This window comes from Hemibagrus wyckioides, linkage group LG11 (assembly GCF_019097595.1).
Source record: "Hemibagrus wyckioides isolate EC202008001 linkage group LG11, SWU_Hwy_1.0, whole genome shotgun sequence".
NCBI classification, from domain to species: domain Eukaryota; kingdom Metazoa; phylum Chordata; class Actinopteri; order Siluriformes; family Bagridae; genus Hemibagrus; species Hemibagrus wyckioides.
Window position 1 is genome coordinate 10,849,960 of NC_080720.1, and position 20,963 is coordinate 10,870,922.

Genomic DNA, 20,963 nt, shown 5'->3' on the forward strand with positions numbered 1-20,963 from the left:
TTGGGATTTAGACCTGAGCAAAGAGGTCCGTCTGCCCTGTTTCCATAATCACACCTAACTTGCCCACAGTGCCCCCTGCTGTCTATGTAGAGCACTAAACTGTCACAGCCCAGTTACTGAGCTTTGATAAGACAAGACAAAGAGAACATAGAGAAATGTGGGATTTAAGTAGTATAATCAGTATATAAGGCACATTTTGTTACTTTGGACCATATATAATTCTGGAAAATCAATAACAAATCATGGATGCAGATGTTACTGCATTACCGCATAATTTAGCTCAATTGTGTAGGTGCTTTTTGGACACTATATGTGTTAATTCAATATAGAAATACTTTTATTCCATACTTAATTAAATACATATTCATTTAGTGCTGTAGATATTTACTATAGCACTGTATAAAAATAATAATAATAATAATAATAATAATAATAATAATAATAATAATAATAATAATAATAATAATAATAATAAATGTAAAAAATCAATAACCTCTTTGCAAAATAGCAAAAATGTACAAAATTAAATCATAGTCTTCAGTAAAAAGGATTCCCTGATTAAAATTGTCCAGTTAAAAAACCTAAAACGTGCATGTTCAGCGCAGGTCTACCATGGCATAAGGCAACCGAGCAAAAAGCAAGATGTTAAAGCATGATAGTCAAGGTTTGTGGTAAACATTGGATTATGGCTGGAGTTTAAAAGTTATTTAAGCTGTATTGCATTCTGGCCCGTCCATGCATGCAAATATAAAGACGCGAATCTTGTACTCTATTCAATAAGAAGTAGGAATCCAGTCCATAAATGAAATATTAGTGTGATACTATTACACTTTCATACTTTCATCAGCAAGTCCCATTCTATCCATTTCCTGGACTCGGCTAGTGCTAGTGCAGGTTTTGTGGGGTCTGTCCCATCTGCTGAAAATGATATTCAGTCTAGGATTCTTATGGTCTAAGGGGCTCTTGCACTCACTGTTCCCCCTTACTGATGCCCCTGCTTATTAGTATTCAGGCTGCACAATTTTGAATGTTTACTCAAACCTGTCAGTGTTACTTTAGCAGTTGGGAATTTGCTGCAGAGATAAACTCGAAACTAGAAACGCCCCACTGCCATGTAGTTTATAGTGTTTTTCCTGACAGAGAACACAAACAGGCTTGTCACAGTGTATTTAATTGCTGCATGTCCAGCCGAATATCACTGTCACGGCTGCAAATTAACTACAAAGTGCGCAACGAGCATCAGCGAGTATCAGAGTGCCGAATAAAAGCGTTGAGCGACAGATTGATGGACATCAGCACACAGAGCCGAGCTACACCTGAGCTCAATACACCACACACGTGTTTGACAGCTGCTATATATCTGCTTGTTTTCATTATCAAGATGTATTATGTTTGATTGCAGTGTATTATCTTGTCTATCTAGAGCGGGGGTGTCAAACGCACATCCTGGAAAGTCATGGCAGCCCTGCAGAGATTAATAATAACGATACATTTTATTTATATGATGCTTTCCAATAGATCAAAAACATTCATAATAAGTAGCAGATATATACAGATATATACATGTATGTGCACACAGATGAGATTGGAGTCTATCAAATCTGAAAAGGCTTTGATGGGTCAAGGATTGATGCATAGGAGGATGGATGGATGGATGGATGGATGGGTGGATGGATGGATGGACGATGAAAGGTGGGAGGATGGGTGGGAGGAAATGGGGGCTAGTAATCAAGCCTATAGAGGGATTTGGATGGGGAATAGTGATTATCTAGATAGAGGGATTGTTATCAAAGATCAGATGGATAGTGATCAGGTAAAGGATGTTATATGGCATTAGAGAGAATGTAGTGCTAATCAGTGGAGGTCTAGTGAGCAGGTAGAGGAGGATAGCTTGAGGGATAATATGCAGGTAAGTAAGGTTGGAAGGAGGGATAATGAGCAGGTAAAGAAGGTTGGGAGGGGGGATAATTAGCAGGTAAAGGAGGTTGGATGGAGGGATAATGAGTAGCTAAAGGAGGTTGGATGGAGGGATAATGAGCAGGTAAAGGAGGTTGGATGGAGGCATAATGAGCAGGTAAAGGAGGTTGGATGGAGGCATAATGAGCAGGTAAAGGAGGTTGGATGGAGGGATAATGAGCAGGTAAATGAGGTTGGATGGAGGGATAATGAGCAGGTAAAGGAGGTCGGATGAAAAGCTATAATGAGCAGGTAAAAGAGGTTGAGTCGAGGACATACAGCTCTAAAATATGTGGCTAGTAATTGCATGGATAACATGTAATTACATTAGATGAATAGGAAAATTAAAAGAAAATGAAAATGGTGGCCGGATAATTAATAAGACAGAAACATATTGTGATCCACATTTAAAACTGGGTCCTTCTCATGATTTCCATCGTTGACATAAAATGTTGTTCGACCACTTGGATGTCACTTTTAATGATGGCACGAGCAGCTTATACTCTTGACCTAGAAACGTGGTTTGCTAGGGCTAATTAACGTCTGAAATGAAAAAGTGGTTAGGATGCATTAATTAGGCTTCCTTCTTATCTCCTTTCATCATTAAGATTCTCCATTCGAAGCTTGTCATGTAATTGATATTGTGAAACATTATCTAGTCCATCTAAATCAAATGAAAATGGTTAATTGGCATGAGTTATTCCATTCAAGGTCCATCATTAAGGATTACATTCTTGGAAAACTCGTTATTGGTTTCTTTTTCAGGAGGAGGTAATTGGATTCTTGATGAAGAGTTTGGTTTTTATAGAAATGGTCTTTTTTCAATCAGAGCTCTTTAATTGAAAGTAAATCTTTTTTTTTCTCCTTGCTTCACCACACCACAGAGCAACGTCAAGTCTTGACATGTGTCAAACATCTTCGCTTTTGTCGTCTATGTCAGCAGATTCACAGTAGTAGCTGTTTAATATGACTGATTCTGACAGGGTCAAAATAAAACATGGCTCCATGCGTAATGCTCATGTCAAAAAGAGGACCGTTCAAATCTGATCAGATTAAATGCATGATGTCTGATAGAAATATATAGCGACACAGTTAAGCATGTACAACATTCTACAAACTGCTCATGAAAGGCATACACACACACACACACACTACACCTCTCCCCAGTGCACCAGATGAGGACTCTCTGTGTGTCTGTGTCCTCTTGTCCTTGGGCTGAGAAGGATCTATTAGAGCAGACCTTCCCATCAGCCCGTTCATTAGCTCTGAGGCTAAAACAGACAATAACATGTGAGGCCAGGTGTCACTAGCCACTGAAACACATGATAAAGATGCAGAATACAAAGCAGATAGAGCAGGAAATATAACAAAAAACCATCCCTATTCCACTGAATCATCAAGTTCAGATGAAACTCACATCCTCATTCTTCAGATTCAGCTGAACCTCACCAAAGTCCCTTGGCAAACAAAAATAAAGAAAACAAGTTTCATCATTGTGCCTTTCATAGCCTTTTTCCTGTGGTGTATTTCAGTATATATTAACAGAAATGATAGGGATTGACAGGGCTTTTATAATAAAGAATAGTGTATTTAACAATTCAGGTATGCAAAAGAGAGAGAGAGAAAGAGAGAGAGAGACGTACCTTTACCTTTATTAATCCCCCGTAGGGGAAATTTAAGTTGATTGAGTAGCGCAAGGAAGAGGAGTAACATCAAATAAACCTATAGATCAAAAATAGTATAAGATAAATAGAAGGAATAAAAAATAATAGATAGATAGATAGATAGATAGATAGATAGATAGATAGATAGATAGATAGATAGATAGATAGATAGATAGATAGATAGATAGATAGATAGATAGATATGAATACATACACATATGAATATATAGAAGAGTCTAAGAGCCTAAAGCAGTGGAATGGTGAGGTTTTTGTGCACAGGGATCAGAGAGTGTGATTTGCAGAGAGCAGCTTAGCAGGGTTTCTTTCTGATGATCCTCTATCTGAAGCTTAAGCTTGCTCCACATTTGTCTCTTTTGCTGTTGTTGCTCAAGAAGCATTAACTTCTTTCACCTTTCTTCTTTTCCATTTCTCTCTGCATTTAATTTGACTTTCATTTAGACGTCTACACAGTACAAATTTCAACTACATTAAAAAGTGCAAAATCATCATCCAAATAATTTCTTATGTACAAATCCACTGTAAGTCTGATACCGCACTGTGGTCAGATTTAATTCTAAGCTCAGGTTGCTGTCTGTCAGATTTTATTTATTAAATTTTTTTTAGTGTTTTTTTAGGATTCCTCCAGGTTCTTTAGTTTCCTCTCACAGTAGGTGGACTGGCGATGCTTCATTCCCGCTAGGGGTAAATGAGTGCATTAAAATGTGTCAATGTATGTGTACATCCAGGGTGTATTCGAACCTCATGCCAACATTTTTCCATGGTCAACACCATGAGCAATAAAAAGCAATTACAGAAGATGAAGAAATGAATTACGAGTAATTTCACCTTAACAGTATGATCCTCATGTATTAAGATATACAGAGTGCTCATTTGTGTGTAGCTGTGTTTTTGGTGATTTACAAATCATTTTAAAAACTATTGTGTAAATGATATCGTGTGCAGTGTATAAGATGGAACTAAATACATTGTTCCTTAGAATGCAATCTTTCCCTAAAAGTAATCTTAAAAGGATATCTCTACTGTGGTAATATTGAGTTTAAAATAATCAAGAAATGTGAAATAATGGTCTTTTAATGCTGGAATAGGTAAATATAATACCTAACATATGTACATTATTAGTGACAAATCAGGTAACAGGCAAAATAGATAATCTGCTCATTAAAAGGTGCAGTCTTAATTAGATGATGTGATTAAATTATCCTGCATGTTTTATCTATGATCGAAGTTTGTATGTGTTTTTATAAGGCACGTTTCAGTAAAACAGGGACTATGTTGGGAAAGAGAGTTGTCTTTTTGTGCATTTCATAGATGAAATATGATATGCAGGGTCAGAAACCACAAGCGTGTGTGTTTTAGAACTAGAGATTGCACTATGCTAAACTGTGAGTTGTTTAAGGGTCTTACTCCAGGGCCTCACAGTGGCTACTGTCTCTTTGGCTTATAACCACTGGCTTATAACCTAAGCCACCAAACCACTGAGCTACACATATGACGTAGGAGGCGGTATTTCATACTGTATATAGTGAACCTAATCATAAACTAGAGACCTGAATTGGGAACTCCATAGGGCACATGAACATACATACAGTGTAGGAGCAATTATTCCAAATTCAACGTAGTGTAATTATATGGACTAAGAATATAAAGCCAAGATGACCCATTATTGGACATGTACATAGAGTACACAAGCCATTATATCACAATATGGTTTGAATACTCTACTCTAAATTTGAAGATGTATAAATTTGGCAATTTAAACTGATAATAGATAATAGATCTGACGGTAACATAAACAATAGGTTTATATTAATGAGCTTGTTTGAATATGTTATTGTTCTTACAGCACCAGCAGATACACAGGTGGATGTTCCACACAATCAAAGGCTCATAACAACCAGATTGATAAAATAAAATTTGTTGTTTAATAAATAAAGTCATATAAGAGTTTATACAGTTAAGCTTTCTGTTAGGAAACATTTAACATTAATAAGAGGAGTCTCTGGGATCAGTGCTTATTGTGCATAAGCACAATAACACACTTTGAGCCATCCTGATGTAAGAAAATAATCCTCTATGCACTGACAGCACCCCAGTGCATCCTGTGCAGTCTTTTTGTATATTGGGTAGGGATCTGAATCCTATATATCTCCCAATGTGCATATAATGCATTGTGTCTGGGGTAAAACCCATTATTTCATACCCTATTTAGTCTGCTTGGATAAGGAGTAGTGAGCCATTTGGGCTCTATTTGGACCTAGGTTTAACACATCTGCTATATATCCACAATATAACCATATTCAGCATTCTATATTAGAGCCAACACCACATTCTTGCAATATAACGATCACCTTGAAATATGTCTGAGAAACACTGGAGAGTAATAAGGCGTTTCCCTAAATCCCAGAACACCTCAAGGGCCTCGCACACTCGCATGTCTCTGATCCACAATCCAAGACTCATTCTCTCAATTTCTCCAATTTACTCAATAAACAAAAAGCCCATTTCACAAACCCACACAGAGATAAGACAAAAGAAGATGTGCAATGAGCACACAGTCTAACCAGAGCAACATCACTGTAATCCCATGGGCCTGTGGGACAGGAATCATCTTAATAATGTGGCGCTCTGTGGGATTATGTCAACCTGAGGGCCAAACCTCCAGCGAGGAGCTCTGAGGGTGTGTGACAGCAAAGGACCGGCAGCAGCGTGGCATCGCAGGAGGGGAGGAGGAGGCACTCATCTGGCACAGCCTGGCACCGAACCGTTTGTCTCAGAGAATGCGCCCCGAAACATCTGATGTGACACGGCTTCTGCTATTCTTAACCATACACTCCTGTGGCGCTGCTCCACTGGCACTGTGTGTGTGTGTGTGTGTGGATAGGGGCAGCGAATGAGGGAGAGTGAATAGCTATAGGGGCTTATGGCTGCTGCCTGACAGAGGCACATCTGACATTCTCATGGCAAGAATATGCTGTTAAGATCTCGCTCTCTCTATCTCTGTTTCTTTTCTTCTTCAGCCTCTGGGTGTGTGAGCCCAGATTTGCCCATCTGTGTGAGCTCTCTACCTCTTGCACAGCTGCTAATACAGAACTACATCAACAACCAGAATCAGTGACCCAACATTATCAGCAATTACATTTACTTTTAGACACTTTTATTCACTGTGGCTTACAAGGGATGTAGAATTCAGTTCAAGTAAGACGTGTGCACATTCCCCCTAGTCTGTATGGGTCTGACTTACTCCGAATACTCTGTTTACCTCATACTGCTGAAAAAACAGGTTGTTAATATGTTAATTTGGCCTTGATGAGAAGGAAAGTGTGAATGTTGCAGGAATGCACAATAATACTACTATAAATATCTAATAATTAGGAGCACTGATCCTGCATTGATGTTCAGGCGATCTCTGAGGACTGAAATCTTCAGGTATTGGAAGGATGTGAAAGAAACTACAAAGCTCTTTTCAACAAGGTGAAACCATGGCAGAAATGAGTGTGGCATTACACAATTTAAGGAGCAGTGGTACAGTAGCTACATCATTCTCAGACTATTGTGATCGGGATAAAATGTAGAACTGGACCATAGACTGTAAGTATTTAGGAAAACTTCCACTTGTTACTCGGTAGGCTATTAACACAGATTTATATTTCATACAATCAGCTACATGACCAACACCACCACCAACACCACCACCTCCACCATCATGCTCAGTTCTGTCGACTCACATTCCTTTCAGTCTTTTCTGGCTGCGCTGCATCTAAGTACATTAACAGTAAATGTAGCATGTAAGAGCGGGATGTTTGAGTGTGTGAGTTGTGTATGGGTTTGTGTGTGAAGATTATGCGTGCTGACACTCGACAGACAGCTGAAGTAGCTGTAGGCCACCTGCTCACTGCAGGCGGAGTGTGTGAGAGGAACCGCAGGCCTCGTGCAGAGTGTGTGAGAAAGCCCAGAGCCAAACGCAACATGCAACTCTGCTAAGAAACTCCAGCTCTCCTACTCCAACTCACTGCCCAACAGCTGCATCACCAGCAGAGGCTAGAAAGAAAAGCATTAAATAAAACCTCCATTTAAAAAAAAAAATCTCCTGCTTAGAAACCACACAATTGTATATCAGTTCAGGTATCAGTATATCAGGATAGGTAGTGAAGCCTTCCTCTCTCCCCTGTTGAGCAGAGCCACAGCAGCCAACAGAAAGTGTCTGTTAGATCATGTGTAGAAAATAGAGCAGTTATTACTCTCCTTTTATAACAATGATTCAAGCAGAAAATTTGGCAGCCAGCTTTACGTGTCCCATAAGAAACATGTGTTAGCTTTTGGCCTGAGATATTAATGGCAGCTGTAAAATAAGAGAGACCTAAATGATGCACTGTGTATTGGTAATAACTAAACTGGGAGAAAATAAAATAAACCATGATGCATAGTAATGTGTCTTTTTTTTTTCTTCTTTTTTTTTGCAGGGCAAAAAAAGGTTGCAGGGCTTGTGAGAGGTCCAAGAGAGCAGATTCGACTGTGATCTCTGGGTGGAGAGAGATATATTTCTTTCTCCCCTGTCAAGTCACAAGAATACTAGCCAGTCCTGGGCATCTGTGAGCACATGTAAGTGGAGGAGGTTAGATGACACACTCCTCAGTTTGAAAAGATACAGTGGTTGGCTTCACATGTCTCAAAGAAAACATGTGGCAGCATTCCTGTTGATAGACGTCATGTGATGGGACTGGCAAATGATCAAAACCAGGAGGAAATGGAGTAAAAATGTTTTAAGTCAGATCAAAAGCTAGCTCACTGCACTTAATAGTGTAGTATAAAAGTTATGCAATATAGTGCAATGATCTATAATATTGGTTCATACAGTAAACGAAGAATGTTTTGGACTTTGCAAGCTATACAGACTTTAGATATAGTATTTTTAAAAGACTCGTACTGTAAATCAGAAATTATTCTACATGCTGAACATTTAAAGAGCATTTAAGCTCCACTCCATTACTAAAGATAAACATATAACAAGAGAGTTACCGCAGGCATAGGCACTTTTAGAGACTGGAAAACAAGTGTGTGTGTGTGTGTGTGTGTGTGTGTGTGTGGTGCACTAGAGAGAAGGGTGTTCTAAGCCACCATTCCCGTGAACATTAATGAACTCCTCTCCATTTGGGAATTGTGCCACTATCTCTGTGCTGCCATTTGGCAGGCACATTTGCTTTAATTAAAAGAGCACATTTTAGAGAAATTAAGCGCCGTCTTTCACCCCTGGGTCGTCTCTCACTCAAGCTGCAGTCTGATGACATTTAGATGATGTGTTTGTATGTGTGTGTGTGTGTGTGTGTGTGTGTGTGTGTGTGTTTTGAGGGGTGTGTGTGACCTGCTGAGCTTTGACAAGTGTAAGACAACAGTATGTGTTGAAAATATTCAATAAGCAATTAGGATTTCATATCTCATGATTCAATCAGTAGCCAGAAAATTATTTTGTTCCAGTGAGTTATAAAAATGATGCTGCACTACAGAATTAAACAGGTTTTAAATCATCTGTAGGAATCTGATAAAACAGGAATCTGTAAAATTATGTATGGCTGTGAAATGTGTACAATTATTAGACATATATATATATATATATATATATATATATATATATATATATATATATATATATATATATATATATATATATAAAGATAATGTAAATATAAGATAGTAAATAAATATTGTATTTAGGAAGGAAATTAACAACTGATAAGGAACTTTGAGGTGATATTACTGTACACGGTAAATTAAAGAATATTGTTGTTATTATTTAATATCTTATTTCTTTTCCCCCCATAATGCACGGAACACATAATAAAACATAGCCACGCCTGAAAATCTCTATGGTGGATGGTTTAAAATGCACAGATACACAAAATAAATAAAATTTTATGAAATGTAACTTAACCAATTCATTACAATGATAATAATTTATTGAAGAATAATTCTATTTGAGAAAGCAAAATGTTTTATATGACTGACTATACTTTCTCTCAAAATCAAAATTGTATTCATTTATTTATTTTTTTGCATGTGTGAATAAATTGAACTTTTGCATTTCAAGCCTCCTTAGTAATGGGTCAACCATTAATGGTTATGAAATTTTGTTCAACATATTCAAATGTATGAATATTTGGAATAATCCGCAAGTCAGTGTTTAGTATGAAGCTATATCATCCAAACCTACTGGAAATCATGAAATATTAAAGACTGAAAGTAAATTATAAAATAGAAAAAAACGTGAATCATTAGAATGTTCTTTATGTCATCCTGGCCTAAGCAGAGATGCTATTTACTCACAACTTGACATTTTAAAATGCTTTTTAAAAAATGTAATCCTGATACTAACTTAAAAGTACATTTATCAGCAAAGAAAATGTTTAATATCAGATCATTTTCCCTGAGATTAAATACATTTTAACGTTTATATGCATGTTTTGAAGAAAGAAAGAAAGAAAGAAAGAAAGAAAGAAAGAAAGAAAGAAAGAAAGAAAGAAAGAAAGAAAGAAAGAAAGAAACTTTTTAAGAAAGCTTTTAAATAGTAACAATTGCTAAAATTGCTCTACAGTCATGGACTCTCTCATATATAATAAATATTAAGAATGCGTAAAACTACAAGCCTTCTGATGTTTCCCACCAGTGACAGATCAAGTAAAATGAAAATATATTGCAACAGCTGAAATGAAATTAAACACAGGCAAAAGAATACCGACACATGGTAAACATTTACTACTTTTACATAATATTCTTCGACTGTTGATTAGAATGTTTAATAAATCATAATGACTGTAAAAAAAATAGTACTTCAGTGTTTAAAATCTATTATATTGTATGCTAGATGTTTGAAACTATCTAAAATATTCTGTTCTGTGTTTAAAAACCTTACCAGCCTTTTTTATTTCTTTTGTCTGGTTATCTCTCTCCTTCTTGGTTTTCTTTCTTTTTCTTTTTCTTTTTCCTTTTTTTTTTAAATATTGTTACTCTGAAGTGTGCTAAGGAAGCACTTCAACTTCACTTCAACAAGTTATAGCTTTTTGTTAAAAACCTATTGTTTAAATGGCAGCTAGAAGGCAACAACACACAAAAGCTAATAGACAAAAATCTCTGGAGCACTGCTATGTTCACAATGAGTATAAGGTTTGAGCCCAGCAAGAATTTTTAATGAACAACATGTTCAGAAAAACACAGCATGTCTCTGTGAACCACGGTTAAATTACTTTAACATCAATCAATACAGTCTTGATTTTATTCAGGATTGGTGTAGATACAATATATATATATATATATATACAGTATACACACACAAATCAAAAGATCAAGTTCACTGGGTCCATGGCGTGGTGAATAAGGACAGGACCCGATGGCAGGCGGCTTCACGCTGTACACACTGTCATTTTTAATATCTCTGACGTTTGATCAGATATGCTCATCCTCTCTCTAACGATAACGCAGATAAGCAGGTCTTTGCATGGAGAAGAAGGAGAGCTGCAGACCCCCCCCCCCCCACTGGCCTTTGCACTGCCCCCTGTCTCACTCATTCAGCCTCTCATAACACACCACAAAGCAGGCAATCATCTCCATAAAGACACAGCACACTCCTCTCATCTACTACCACTTTCCCTTTTTGCCTTTCTGTCCCCCAAATTGGTTTGGAGCTGACAGGTTTTAGAGAATAGAAACACACACACTCAATTGCTTTTTTTAATTGCTTTTCTCTGAGAGTAACAAAGAGAGAAGGGGGGGGGGCTGATGGGGGGGATAATTTTAAAGCGAGTCCGACCATGTTAGCAAAAAGGATTCTCCACTGAACTGTCCCACTTATTCTGTGTTGGAAAACTTTTAATTCAAATTACCACTGTAGATTAATTTTCTGATACATAAAGCATTGTTCTGCATACTAATTTGACACGATTTCTCTATTGTGCAAGGCCGAGGCTATAATTAACGCAGGATCTTAAGCCTTTTCATTGCACATAAGAGCATAAGTGATGCAATTATGATTTCACAGACATCTCTGAAATGGTCTTTTCTATGCTTTTAATAGGCAGACTGGGGCTATTTGATTGCACTGAGCCTCTAGAAATATTGTTGTGAGTAAAAGTTGGTGAACACACTGGAATGATCTGTATTTCTGCATGAAAGGCTCCTAAATATGATCTGATCTTCACTTAACCTAGAAATTCAGAGGGCTGCTCTGACCAAAAGAACACAGTTTACATTAAAATTAACATAAAAGGAGATAATCTTAATGATGTTCCAATATTTCCGTTTCAATTTTTTGAAGTTTGAACGTACTAGCACTCATCTTTTTTTGTATTACAGACTTATACTGACTTATACTGGGATCATCTTGTGTCACTATAGTAGCCAATACACACTGCATAGCTGTAGCCGGTCAGAGTCCTGCCAAAGCCATCTTTTGCCCTTTACCTTTAGAGTGATGTTTATTCTATTAGGAAATTTAAGATTTAATATTTGTGTAGCTGTTTATGAGAATGTCATACACACCCAAGGTAGAATTGCAAAATTTGCTAATTCTTGAGTTCTGGATCCAAATAGGAACCATCTACGTCTTAGGGCTCTCCAGCTACAACATATCGGTTGGTGTATATGTGTTAGCAAACCTAAAGCCCGAAAGATGACAAACAAAGGGAGTGAGCTGGTGTAATGCCAGGACCTGCTCATGTCTCCAGACTTACACTCCCTTTTAAAACAACATTTTTTTTCATTGTAGTTTAAGGTGTTAATCACCCTACTAGCTATATTTCTATGTTCCTGAGTGTTCATTTGTATTTCACCCATGTTATTAATATGTGTATATTTCTGTTTATCTTTTTTTTTTTCACTTAATTGAGGCATTAATAAAGGTTAGTCCTATCATACACATGCAGAAATAACAAACTTTCTCATATCTCAGCAATTCACATTCAGGTACACAAAATCATTGATATACAGTCAGGTGTAACTAGAGCATCTAATGCTGAGTTGCATCAGGGTTGCACTCACCTCTTGTGTAATGAAGGTATAATAAAGTAAATGTGTGAGAAACTACACCTATTTCAAGATATGAGCAATTACAGCTATTTTAATACACACACTGCCCAATAAAACAAGGATTTGGCTTCTGAGCACAAAGGCATGTAATAGGCGGGGAAAATGTGTCTTTGTGGGTGCTCATTAGATGTCACTCAGTGAAAGAGAATGTTTTTTAGGCTGTAGAAAAGACAACTGTTGTGTATGCGTAGGCATACGAAATGTCAAACATAATATGGACCAGAATAGGACATGTATTTAGGGGACATATCAAGGCGGACCAGGACCAGCTTAAAATGGACCAATAAAAACACTTTTTTTAAAAAATTAACCTTCACACACATCACATCTTTAATGTAACAATGTCACTTCCAGGATATATAATTTTCTCAGTAATGTGTTCACCAAGGCATCAAGTTTACACAGTTTTAAAGATGTAACTTTTATGTGTCTTTTTTTGTCATTTATGTTTCACATAATTTACAGTGTTTGTAGAAAATTCTCATTTCCCTACAACTGTGCATACATTGTCCAATTGTTAACAATGATAAGCTACTATACATCTGAATATACATTCTGAATATACTTATGTCTTCTCTCTGGCATTCTTCACGTACGATATAATGCAATTTTGACCAGTTGTCCAAATTGTCACATTGATGATAAGCTTGTCCAGGCAGACTCTTTTTGCAGCTCATTATGTATGTAAATGTCACAGCCATAATGCTAGAAATAGCTACTCGGATTTCCATCACCATCCTAATTTATATTATGAAATTGTAGTATCTTCAGTAGCTCTTGCTCAAGCCTTATGAAAGAGAATACAGCAATTTAACCCAAACAACAGGAGCACTGTATGCTGCTAATAGCCTGCAGGTTTATTTGTATTGAACATGTGCTTGGTCTCCTCATTGCTGAGATACGGTAGGGAAGCATCTGGTGTTGCACTGCCATCTGGAAGGGCAGTCTAGGAATTACAAAAACAGAGAGAACATATAAAATGGTCCTAATATAAGTCCTACTTAATTTGCTACCCATGGGAACATTTCAACCCCCTCGTGACTGTTTTTAATGAGCGCTGAAAATCAGGTTTTCTCTTCAGTGTTAATTTAAATCTGAAAATTTTGATTTGGTTATTAACATGGTCCCATGGCACATGGTGTCTGTAAAAGGTTAGGAGCACTGTTCTGTTCACTAGCTCATGCACACACGGACAGACAGACACAGAGAGAGAGAGAGAGAGAGAGAGAGAGAGAGAGGGAGAGATGAAAGCGAGGTATTACACAAGCTGTAATTAGAGAGGGAGAAAAGTACATTATATTACATGCATAAATGCAATGTAATACACTATATAGTATGCATAGCACTATTTGCCTTTTCTTCTACCTTTACCTTTTAAACACATAAAAGAAGCCTCCAACTAAATGAAGAAACTGCACATCAAGTCTTCTCAACTCTTTGTCGTGGTCAGCTGATACCAAAAAACAAATTTTTGATCCTCAACACTATCAGCACATTTGCTATAAAATGGGGACTGCTGACCCCAGCTCCACTGTGAAGATGACCAAATCTCTCCCACTTTGTTAGACATTAAGAATGAGGTTCAGTAGTGATGATTAATGTAATAAATGTGCATTGAATGTGGGCCAATATTCCTGAAATACTGATATGTAGAAAATGGTTTTGTTTAAAATAAAAACAAGCAAAAATAAATATGTGTATAATATGAAAATATGTGTCCCTATATGTATATGTGTACATATGTGTCCATGTTTTATCAAACACAAAATAACACATTTGGCATGTCATTCATTTGTTATTCATTTGATTATTCAATTTTTATTCATTTTAATAAAATGTCCCTGTAACTCCAGAAGGGGGTTTAAATCTCAGCACATCCAAAGAGCCACTTTTGTGCACTTTCTTCTCAGTCGTTTGACTTTTTGTTATGACTGAATCCTATCTCAATTGTGTCACATTAAAATGAGTAAATATAGTAAGTGTAATGTAAATAAGTTCCTAAGGCACTTTTGTACAGCGTAAGAAGCCAGTGATGATGCACTTTTGTCAGAAATGTACTGATTCTCATGAGATTTTGCGTACTAAGCTGCTATTTGCCTGTTGAAAAATGAAACATGAGCATTATGGCTAGAACAAAAACTTGTTCTCATACTTGTTGAATACAAAAATGTTTACCTTTCATATTTTACCCTAACTGTAAGGTTGTTACTGCAGATCAAAATATATCCAACAGGTGGCAATGATGTATCAGTATTGTATACTAGGGATGGTGCAAATAAAATTAAATCAAGTCAAAGTCAAAAGTCAAGTCAAAGAAACTTTATTGTCACTTCAGCCATATATAGCTGATGCAGTACACAGTGAAGTGAAGCATATAAAATAAACAACAGTAGCATAAACAGTAAGTCAAAAACATTAATAATTAAGCCAAGATCTCTCTCTCTCTCTGTGTGTGTGTGTGTGTGTGTCATGGGATCACATGACAGTCTTTACAGAAGTGTTCTGTGTTTGAGTTTAAAACAGTTTGCAGTTTGATCATCGAAACATTTGAAGCATTTGAAACCGCCCAATGTACTAAGTGCTCAAATTATTGAGACCAGCCCAAATGATATGCAACAATGAAAGCAGCACAGACTGTCATTTACTGACGACAATCATAAACCATCCAAATTCCTCCCCAATTCACTGACCATATGTTCTGTTGTTTTGTGGCTTGCGTTGCATTCAGAAAATATTCAGACAATTTCACTGTTCCTCATCTGTTTATATTACAGCCCCAGGCTTATATGTAAAGTCTGTGATCCTCTATAACATGTCTATACTTAAAAGAAAAATAGTTTAAAAATAGTTTGAAATTAAATGTATTACACTTTTGGGATTCTCTCTTGGCTGTAGTGTAAAGTAATAGTGTGATTTAAACCTTACCACAAAATCACATATATATGTATGTTGTTCTTCTTCTTTCAGCTGCTCTCTGTTTTGGGGTCGCCACAGCGTGTGGTCTGCACATTTCAATTTGGCACAGGTTTTTACGCGGGATGCCCTTCCTGACTTAACCCTCCCATTTAATCCGGACTTGGGACCAGCACTGAGAGTTAACTCTTCAGTGGCTGGGTTAGCACCCTGCCTGGGAATCGAACCCGGGCAACAGTAATGAGAGCACGGGATCCTGCTGCTGGACCACCAGGGGGCAAAATCATATATATGTATGAAGGCTATATTTCTGACTGCACTAAAAGACTGACAGTTTTAATTAGTGGGCACACAATAATTTACAAGAAGTAAAAAATAATATTCAATATTATAATATTATGGACATTACTGAAATTTGAACAAATACGAACATTTTAAATTTGAACATTTCCAAATCTTGGAGATTAGCTAATTAAGTACTGTTTTAATGTCTCAAGCTTTCTATACACATGGCCATTACTAATGGGGTGAAAGGATTGTAGTTTAGTTTAGTTTAGTTTATTTATAAAGCACATTTAAAAACGACAGGAGTTGCAACCAAAGTGCTGTACAACAAATATAAAACAAAATACCCAATCAAGACAAACAAAGGGACAAATAAAATTTTACACCCTCACACCGAATTAAAACAAAACGTAATGGCCCACAGCTTATGGGTTTCTGTCCCCACACACACACACGTTTCATTTCACTATGTACTGCGTCAGCTATATGTGGTTGAAATGACAGTAAAAGCTTCTTGACTTGACTTGACACACACACACACAAACAGGGGGCCTATACCACTATTTGATCAGGGCTCCCAGACCTCCCAGCTTGTATCCCTGCATTCCTACTTGTCCCCTTGGCTATACTGTAGACTGCCTGTGTAGTGAAGTTGATCTGTGTTTCCTTGACACGCCACTGTGAGTCGCTATTGACCACTAACGTGTGTGTGTGTGTGTGTGAGGGTGTGTTTAACATGTAATCACAAGTATAAAAGACAAATATTCGACATCCGGTTGGCCCTGCCTATGTCCAATCGACTCTTCCCGTTGGTACTACGTCATCGACGCCATGGACCGGTTATCCAATCCGTCCTCTCTCTCTCTCTCTCTCTCTCTCTCTCTCGCTCTCTCTCTCTCTCTCTCTCTCTCTCTCTCTCTGTCTCTCCGAGGGTCATCCTTCCAATGACATCGCTCGATTTCCATTTCGTCACCGAACCCGTTTGGTTTCCCACTTACGCTAAGTCTGCCTGGTCACATGTCTCTCCATTATCCAATCAGAGAGCAGCAGCTTCCTCTGGCGCTTTAAAAGTTCGTGACACGGGCGCGTTTACCGGTATCGAGGATGAGAGAAAGAGATTTTGTGCTTTCCACCAAAACCATCTGGACACACTACTGGTCATCTACTTATTATTTATTCCTGTTGAAAGGTAACGAAGATTCAGTGTGGTTTTTGTGTGTGTGTGTGTGTAGTTTTCTTTCATTAGATTAATTATGTGTTAACTTTTGGTGTCGCACAATATCTTTTAATTTATTTTTTCCCTTCTCTAAATCAATCATGTTGAATAAACATGTTTAATATTCAGATAATGGAGTACTTCTGAATGTGGTTGATTTAAGGGTTTCTGTTAAGGAAGTTTCTGATTGTTATAATCAGTCGTTTGTAACTTCAGTTGTCTGTTGCATCATTCTCGTAGAGCGGCAGGTCAGCAGGAGAAATACACATGAAGTGAAATAAAAGCCCAGTATGGCTTTTCAGGAATATTATCAGCCTTTTGTTGTTGTTAAAGAAACCTTTTGTATAATTTTTTTTTTAGATCTGTTAAGGTTAAGGTACGTGATCAGGAATAAGTCCTATTGTGAATGACGAGGTAAAGTTCTTAAAGCACTTAAAATGGTTATATTAGTGTGTGGGGTGAAGATGAGGATGATGAAGTGCTTTGTCCGGCATGTAGAGGTGTAGCCCCTGGACCCTGTGTAGCTCTGCTCCCTCTCCATCATGGCGGTGTGTCTTTGTGTGCATGGCGCTCTGAGAGCTTCACTCTTTGTTGCTTGTTCGAAGTTTACGAAGACGCTAGAGGACGCTAGAGGCCCCCCCCCCCCCCACACACACACACACTTTTTAATTGGCTATTAATGAAGTTAAATGGTGTTAATGAACTCGATAAAGGACCGAAATTGCAAGTTCAGTTTAGTACAGATCACACACGGTACAAAATGTACCCTGGTTCTTTAAAGCTCATATCTGAGCATCTGTTCATTCAGAGCTCTAGTTTTAGAGAAAAGTGTATTGGGATAGATAAATAAATAAAAAGAGGTGTATTGGGATGTTTATTGGTCATTTTTTACACCAAAGTATCGTGAAACTGTATCTACTATGTTCTTTACTTGCATTGAGGCAGGATTTCAAGCATCTAAAGTAATTATGGTGTGTAATTATGTGATTCTAGGTTTCTTATAGCCCCAAGAGGAAAAAATGGCCTTTTCCACCAGTTCGAAGATGAATAAAGCTGTGAAGCAGCAGTACATGGACCTGCCACAGGGAGATAAAGTGCAGGCCATGTACATCTGGATTGACGGGACCGGAGAGGGACTTCGTTGCAAGTCCAGGACTCTAGACTCGGAACCCAAGAGCATTGAAGGTACGCTTTAGTTGACTATTTTAATGGGGTCTTTCTTTTCAAGATGCTCTTTGTGTGTAAACATTGGCTAAATATCGAAGTCTGATTGCTCTGATTTGACTTGGAAGTTATGGTTTGTTGGTTTCTGCAGAACTCCCAGAGTGGAATTTTGATGGCTCCAGTACATACCAGGCTGAGGGCTCGAACAGTGACATGTACCTCATACCAAAGGCCATGTTTAGAGACCCATTCAGGAAGGACCCCAACAAGCTGGTTCTTTGTGAGGTTCTCAAATACAACAGGAAACCTGCAGGTATGAATTTGATATCACTTAATTATTGCTGGTAAAAATTTCAAATCTAGTGTCATTTATGAAGGAGTGTTTGTGGATAATGACTGTATGGACTTTATCGATTTTTCTCTTAGAAACTAACCTTCGTCATACATGTGAAAAGATTATGAGTATGGTGACAGACCAGCATCCTTGGTTTGGAATGGAGCAGGAATACACTCTTCTTGGCATGGATGGTCATCCTTTTGGCTGGCCCACCAATGGTTACCCAGGACCACAAGGTGAAGATTTTTGTGGATTGCACTATGGTTTTTAATTCTGTCCTACTCTCTACCCTTACTTATTTAGGATGAGTACATGAATGACTGAATGAGGGGATGTTGTGTGTTTTCAACAGGTCCTTATTACTGTGGTGTGGGAGCAGATAAGGCCTATGGCAGAGACATTGTCGAGGCCCATTACAGAGCGTGTCTGTACGCCGGTGTTCTGATTTGCGGCACCAATGCAGAAGTCATGCCTTCTCAGTGGGAATTCCAAGTGGGTCCTTGTGAAGGCATAGACATGGGAGACCACCTGTGGTTATCTCGTTTTATCCTGCACAGGGTGTGTGAAGACTTTGGAGTTGTGGTCTCCTTTGACCCCAAACCCATGACTGGCAACTGGAATGGTGCTGGCTGCCATACCAACTTCAGCACCAAGAACATGCGAGAGGATGGAGGCCTCAGGTACTGACATAATTACAGTTGAAGAGTGTAGTAATGGATCTGTTAATTTTAACAAGACCTAATATGTAGCATGCTATAATTGAAATTGTATTAAAATTAAACTCTCATCTCTTTTAATGTGTAATTACAATCTAGTTTTAATTTTAATGTCATTGTATATACAATACATATGTATTTTTATTTTAGAAAGAGTAGATGAAGCAGTTTGGAAATGGTCAAGTCCTGACACCTTGACTATTAGACTTATAGAAAGGGACTTTTTTTTTTTCTTCATGCTGAGGATCACTTTTTTTTTTTCTTTTTTTTGCAGCCATATTGAGGAGGCTATTGAGCGGCTGGGCAAGAGGCATCAGTACCACATTCGTGTCTATGACCCTAAAGGGGGGCGTGACAACGCCAGACGTCTGACTGGTCGGCATGAAACCTCAAGCATCAACGATTTCTCAGCTGGTGTGGCAAACCGTGGGGCCAGTATTCGAATCCCACGAGCCGTGGGCCAGGAGAAGCGAGGCTATTTTGAGGATCGCCGTCCCGCTGCTAACTGCGACCCATATGCTGTGACGGAAGCGATCATTCGCACATGTCTACTTAATGAGGAAGGGGAAGAGCCCAAAGAGTACAAATGAACTGTAAAGAACTCCAATGTGCCTTCTTTTATATAAGTAATTTGGGGTAACACTATATATATATATATATATATATATATATATATATATATATATATATATATATATATATATATATATATATATATATATATATATATATATATATATATATATATATATATATATATATATATATATATAATATATAAAATATTTTTTTCTGTACACTATGGTTTTACTGGATCCTTGTACATTGTTGACTGGTCAATGTGCTACAAGAGCCTAGGTGGAGCTGACTGAAGAAAGGTACTAGCTGTCTCTCTTCCTCACTGTTTTAAAAAAAAATTATAACTCTGGTTTTGGTTCAGCCTCAACACATCACTGCCAAATTGTTGTAACAGACCTTATTCTGGATGCTGGTTGTCTGATGTATGAAAGATTCCTGTTCGCATAATATGAAGTTAGTTTTCCCTGTCACCCTCTGTTTTTGAGCATTAACATGGGACTACCCAAATGATTTTATATTCCTTTTATAATCATGTTTTGTTCTTATCCAGTTTAGGGTACAGATGACTGATTTCATTTTTTATGGGTCAAAAAGCAAATGTACATCTTTTTAATGACTTCGGTGTTATTCTTAGTGTATAATTTTGTAACAGATTTTAACTATTACAGGTACATTAAAACGTAGTATTTTCTGATATATTTGTACTCGCTTCCTTGATTTGCATGGGTGTCGGTAACAGTACAGTAAACATATCTTGGGTGATCAACAACTTGGCTGGTTGGTTCCTACAATTTTTAGGTCTGGTGTGTGAAACCTGATTTTCTACTTTTAAATTTCCCCAAAGCTGTGGGAAAGGGTGTGTGGGAAGGTACCTTGCCATGCACTGATTCCATTTAGGATCTAGGATTATCTCTGCCACTCGGTATAGGAAGAATTGCACAATTGGGTAGTTTGCGTGCCACTAAATAGATATGAGACTTTCACACCGTTTCAAACGTTTGCTTAAAAATATAAAATGGAAAATATCTGCTTTTCTTGTT

General features: G+C 37.6%; 1 protein-coding gene across 1 annotated transcript; it reads left to right on the forward strand.

Moving 5' to 3' along the window:
* Positions 1–16,942: 16,942 nt before the first annotated feature.
* Positions 16,943–20,617, forward strand: glulb (glutamate-ammonia ligase (glutamine synthase) b). Its single transcript, XM_058403575.1, has 6 exons — positions 16,943–17,100; positions 18,121–18,312; positions 18,443–18,604; positions 18,718–18,864; positions 18,981–19,308; positions 19,619–20,617. Exons 2-6 carry the CDS (start codon positions 18,147–18,149, stop codon positions 19,932–19,934), a joined length of 1,119 nt encoding a protein of 372 aa, XP_058259558.1. The 5' UTR covers positions 16,943–17,100; positions 18,121–18,146; the 3' UTR covers positions 19,935–20,617.
* Positions 20,618–20,963: the final 346 nt, after the last annotated feature.

Coding starts and splice junctions, on each gene's coding strand:
- glulb (XM_058403575.1), top strand. CDS start 18,147: ATGGCCTTTTCCACCAGTTCGAAGATGAATAAAGCTGTGAAGCAGCAG. Junction 18,865..18,980: donor TGGTTACCCAGGACCACAAG/GTGAAGATTTTT, acceptor TGTTTTCAACAG/GTCCTTATTACTGTGGTGTG. Junction 19,309..19,618: donor CGAGAGGATGGAGGCCTCAG/GTACTGACATAA, acceptor TTTTTTTTGCAG/CCATATTGAGGAGGCTATTG.